Source organism: Glycine soja, chromosome 17 (assembly GCF_004193775.1).
Source record: "Glycine soja cultivar W05 chromosome 17, ASM419377v2, whole genome shotgun sequence".
NCBI classification, from domain to species: domain Eukaryota; kingdom Viridiplantae; phylum Streptophyta; class Magnoliopsida; order Fabales; family Fabaceae; genus Glycine; species Glycine soja.
Window position 1 is genome coordinate 9,431,815 of NC_041018.1, and position 5,410 is coordinate 9,437,224.

At 37.6% G+C, this 5,410-nt stretch overlaps 1 protein-coding gene across 1 annotated transcript; it reads left to right on the top strand.

The window, feature by feature from the left end:
- Nucleotides 1–868: 868 nt before the first annotated feature.
- On the top strand, nt 869–2,264 carry LOC114391425 (GDP-fucose transporter 1). Its single transcript, XM_028352432.1, has one exon. It carries the CDS (start codon nt 1,064–1,066, stop codon nt 2,117–2,119), a length of 1,056 nt encoding a protein of 351 aa, XP_028208233.1. The 5' UTR covers nt 869–1,063; the 3' UTR covers nt 2,120–2,264.
- Nucleotides 2,265–5,410: the final 3,146 nt, after the last annotated feature.

Sequence of the window (5,410 nt, forward strand, 5' to 3'; positions counted from 1 at the left end):
ACCAAAGAATCACTACAGTTCGTAAGAAACTAGAAAGCAGAATTTACATGCATACCACTTCGACTAAAATTTTGAGAATGGACAACTCAACTTGAAGCAACGCTTGCATCAGTTGCTCCTTGAACTTCTTGCTCACGTTGGAAGGCTTGACGCTGGTGCTATCGATAGTGCGACGAGTGAGGTTCTTTAGATAGGTAGCAGCAACGATTTTCTAACCTTGATTTCCTACACCTGTTCGCGAAACACGAAACAAGAATTATTGCGAAACACGATTTTCTTTAGATATGTTCACAAGAATTATAGTAGACTGCAAATTAGGCACAAGCTCCGACCACAAATTTTGCTTAACAAAATCAACAGCAGCAATGGCATGGAACTGCGGCAAGAAAATCCGTACCCGTGGATACCCGCCCGAATCTGTCTTGGCTTTGACGGGTAATACCCGAGTTGACCGGGTATGGGTTCGGGTTCGGATTTTCTTCGATGTGGATATGAGATTATTAGACCCGTCTCGACCCCGAACCCGAACCCACCCCATCACTTAAAATCTTTAGAATTTTTGCATAATTTAATAAAAAGCCATAGAATTTTTATTAATAGTTAATTTTATTTTAGAATTTTTACATAATTTAATATTATTTTCTTAACTATTTTTGTAGACACACACTTTTATTTAATATCTTTGCTTCCAATTTTGTATATTATTTTACAAAATAAATAATAATCCTTGACAATAATAATAAAAATATAGAAAATATTGAATAAAATAATATAAAAATATTAAATAAAAACTTATTTAAATTCATTAAAAACTAATTTAAAAAATTAGGATATTTTGAAGGTGGAAATTGATTTACCAATTGAAATAAATGAGGCTTTTGGGTTGTTTTGTGTCTCTTTCTCTTGAGATAAGATTTGAGTTTGGGCATGTGTGAGCTGTGGCTTTGCAGGGAAGAAGAGTGTCAGTAGAAAATAAATGTCCTCTTCCCAGGGACACTCTCTATTTCACAGATCTATATCTAAGTGTCGGTGATCCCCTTTCTCCTTCCTTCTCTGAGAGACAATGACAATGACGTGGGCGCGATTCGATTCGTGGAAGCAGCAATACTACACCACAAGCGGCGTGGTGGTAGGTTACGCAGTATGCTCCAGCCTCCTGGCCATCATCAACAAATACGCCATCACCAAATTCAACTACCCAGGCCTCTTAACCGCGCTCCAGTACCTCACCTCCGCACTCGGCGTCTACGTCTTTGGGAAATTAGGGTTTCTCCACCACGACCCCTTCACCCTCCCCACCGCCAAAAAATTCTTCCCCGCCGCCCTCGTCTTCTACCTCGCCATCTTCACCAACACCAATCTTCTCCGCCATGCCAACGTCGACACCTTCATCGTCTTCCGATCCCTCACCCCTCTCCTCGTCGCCCTCGCCGACACCGTCTTCCGCAGCCAGCCCTGCCCCTCCAACCTCACCTTCCTCTCCCTCCTCGTCATCCTCGCCGGCGCCTTCGGCTACGTCGCCACCGACTCCGCCTTCACCCTCACCGCCTACTCCTGGGCCTTCGCCTACCTCATCACCATCACCACCGAGATGGTCTACATCAAGCACATGGTCATGAGCCTCGGCCTCAACACATGGGGCTTCGTCTTCTACAACAACCTCCTCTCTCTTATGATGGCTCCCTTTTTCTCCTTCGTCACCGGCGAGAACGTCGAGATTATCGCCGCGGTTAGATCCGGCGGCCTTTTCGACCCCGCCGCCTTCTACGCCGTCTCCCTGTCTTGCCTCTTCGGCTTGCTCATTAGTTTCTTCGGGTTCGCGGCCAGGAGGGCCGTTTCCGCCACCGCGTTCACCGTCACCGGCGTGGTGAACAAGTTTCTCACTGTGGCGATCAATGTACTTATTTGGGATAAGCATGCTAGCCCCATTGGTTTGGTTTGCTTGTTTTTTACCATTGTTGGTGGGATTCTTTACCAGCAGTCTGTGACTGGGCTTGGGAGTGCTCCGGCCCAGCCCAAACAGTTGGATACTGAAAGCAACAAAGGTGGTGGCGAAGATGATGACGATGGTGATTTGACAGGTGAGAGTGATGGCTTGATTAAAGCTACTTCTATATAAGCATTTGTACTATTTATTTTCACGTTTAAGCTGTAATGCCTGTATAATTATTGTCTTATTTCAGCAACATTAGGAAAGAAATTATATGCAATGTGAGGTGTATTGTTTTCAGAAGGATATCTATGGAATTTTAATTTTGCTTCCATCCTTTCTTGTTTTCGGTTTTAAATCTATGTCTATCTTTTTGCTCTTTGATTTCCATGGTCCTAGACTTCATCAGCACGACAATTATTAAGGGTTGGGCATGATTAAGATGTACTATACAATCATTTACATGTCTATGGCCATGTTTGAATAAACTTCTCCATGAACACTTATAGAAGAAAAAAATTAAAAAGGTATAATGAATTGAGCTTCTTCCCTAAGCTAAAATCAATTTATGCACTTAGCTTTTATAGAAGTTCTCTTATTTAACTTCTTCCAAAAGCTGGAATGCGCAAGTTGATTTTAACTTACGAGAGAAGTTCAATTCATTTTACTTTTTTATTTTCTTTTTCTATAGGTGTTTATGGAGTAGTTTATCTCAGTAGTAGTGTCTTTGTTTAAACGGTTGGGATAGTGAGTTCATTACAGGGTGCACTGTCATGCTTCTGCCCTTGAACAGAGTGTGATATTCAGATGTGCAAAGAAGGTTATTTCTTATCTGCTTCAACTTTCAAAATAGATTATGTTTATCTGGTCATTTTTATTGAATATTATAATGATCATATTTCGTAACTGTGAACTTATAAATTATAGGAGAAGTTAAATTTATAGGTCTATCGCTTAGCTTCTCTCTAAAAGCTGGTTTTAACTAATGCATAAACTAATTTTAATTTATAGAAGTTTAATCCATTTTACCACCTTATTTTATTATTCTATAAGTGTTTATTTGAAAAATTTATCCAAATAGAACCTTAATGTACTTTAACCAATGTTTCAACTTTCAACTTATAATTATGCTCCTTGTGAATTTCTATTATGTGATTCAACACACCTTGATGCTAAGGTGCAATCCCACAACTTAAGTACAACCATCTTTGGAAAGGAAAATAGGTGGTCTTTCTTTTTTCCTATTGTTAAAACAAAACACAAAGAAGTGTAGTACAGTAGCCCAATCGCTCAAATAAATGTTTGGATTTAGCAAATCTATCTGAATGTTATGTCACATGGTTTAGGGACTATATATAATGACATATTCAACTCACATATAGTTTAAAATTTTGCTGTCTTTTGGCCTACCTTGCAGCCAATGCCAATGGTTTCTATTGTTGCTCCTGACTTTACAATTGAAGTTGCTACCTGCATCTTAAATTCTTCTTAGGATGGTGTTTGATTTGATCAATTACTTGGTAACCTAGTTGAAAATAGAATAATAATACACAAATCATTCTTCAATTTAAACACATCTCATTCTCTCTATCTTTTTCTTCATGTTACATCATAAATTCTATCATATCTATATTTTTTCTTTTTTTTTTGGTCTCTCTATAGGTTGAATAACACATTAGTTGGCCATCAAACATTGTCCTTCACAATTACACGACAAAATTACTTTGGCAAGTGCTCTTTCATCGAGTACCTTTTACCTTTATAGTCGTTGGACCCGTGGACCGACACCCTAAGCGCTTGTTTGATTTCTTTGTCTCTTATTTTAAAATCAATTTTTTTTAAAACAAATTCGCATTACCCAACAATCATTTTCTTATTCAGGTATATTAAGTTTAAAATTATTAAGGGTTGGACATGATGAAGATGTACTATACAATCACTCAATTTTGATAAGTGTTGAAATGTTGAATTACCGAACCTCATTGGCCGTCTTTTGGATAAGGAAATCTGTGAAGAGCTTGTTTCCACCAGTGATAAGTGATAGTATTAGATTTTACTATGCCGTGGTCCAGTACTCCAGTACTTCTTACGAAAGCTTGGTTTCATTTCATGAAATGCTATTCAAATTTCATGAGTAATTTGAAGGAAATGTTGCCCCTTGTTACATGCCACTGGCTGCTGTCCTTTTCTCTTGAGGTGTTGCACTGATGACGTGGAAATAATACGACGAAATTCTCATTGAGCATGAAGGTTTTCTGACAAGAGGATTCAGCTCCAAATCGATTATCTCTGTTTACATTAAATACCATTTTGAGTTCTTAGATATTTTTTGTGAGTCTCATAATATCACATGATATAAGAATTTGTCATTTTTTACTTTAATAATAAAATTCAATTTAAGTTATTGGATTTTATTTGCACAGACAAACAAACAAAATTTTTCTTCTTTCTCAAATGGTATTAAAAAACAATTTATTTTTTTTGAAAAAAATGGAGTTCTTGAGAATTTTTTCCTTGAAATCCAACCTCAAACATAAAAACACCCTTGAACAAGAATAATAGTAAATATGATAAATAGGAGTTCTTGGGCTAAAAAATTCAGCTCAAGAACCCTTATTAAAGATGCATTAAAGTTCGACACAAAAGTCACTATGAATGGGAGAGTTTAGTTTAAAATTGGGTAGAATTGTGGATTTTGTGCCCATGGTTTGATTGGGTAGCTAACACATGTGCATGATTCGATTGGGTCATGGATGCCGTGAAACAATTTATATATACTACTGTAATCTTTGATAGACCTTGATTCTGATTGAAGAGGCTTAATTAATTAGGATAATTTGTGTGAGAATTGGGCATTTAAATCTTCATTTTATTGGTCGATTTAACTTGCATACGTTCGATTAGACTTGAGAGGTTGCGTATTCTAGTTTTATTTTATCTTCATTTTTTTCAGGTTTTCTCAGTATTGAAGCCTGATGTCACAGATTTACTGTCCTGAGTCTCTTTCGAAGAAAATTGATTTCATCAAGGTTTGAAGATTACAGCGCATATCGAGAGAAGAAAATTTAGGTGATGAAATGGTTCCTTGTTCCTATTCCAACGTGGTGGTGTTCTGCATATTCAAATGGTGCATGTTGTGGTCTTAAATAATGACGTGAGGTTTTTGAGGGGAAAATGCTGTGTGGGTGTTCTAAAATGAAGGTTCTCCATAGGCAAAGTGGTTGGTTGACAAAGTTCACTAGAACATCCACATAATATTTTCCTCTAAAACCACGGTCATATTTATAAGAGCGCAACATGCACTGGAACATGAACAAGGAACTGCTGTACATCGCCTAAATATCCTTCTCTTAATCTGCGATGGAATCTCTGAGCCCTAACGAAACAATTTTCTACGAAAGAGACTTTGAGTAGTAGTAGATCAGTGACCCTAAGCTTCAAATCCTTAAGCTCAAAATATATAGAGATAGGGCCAGCACA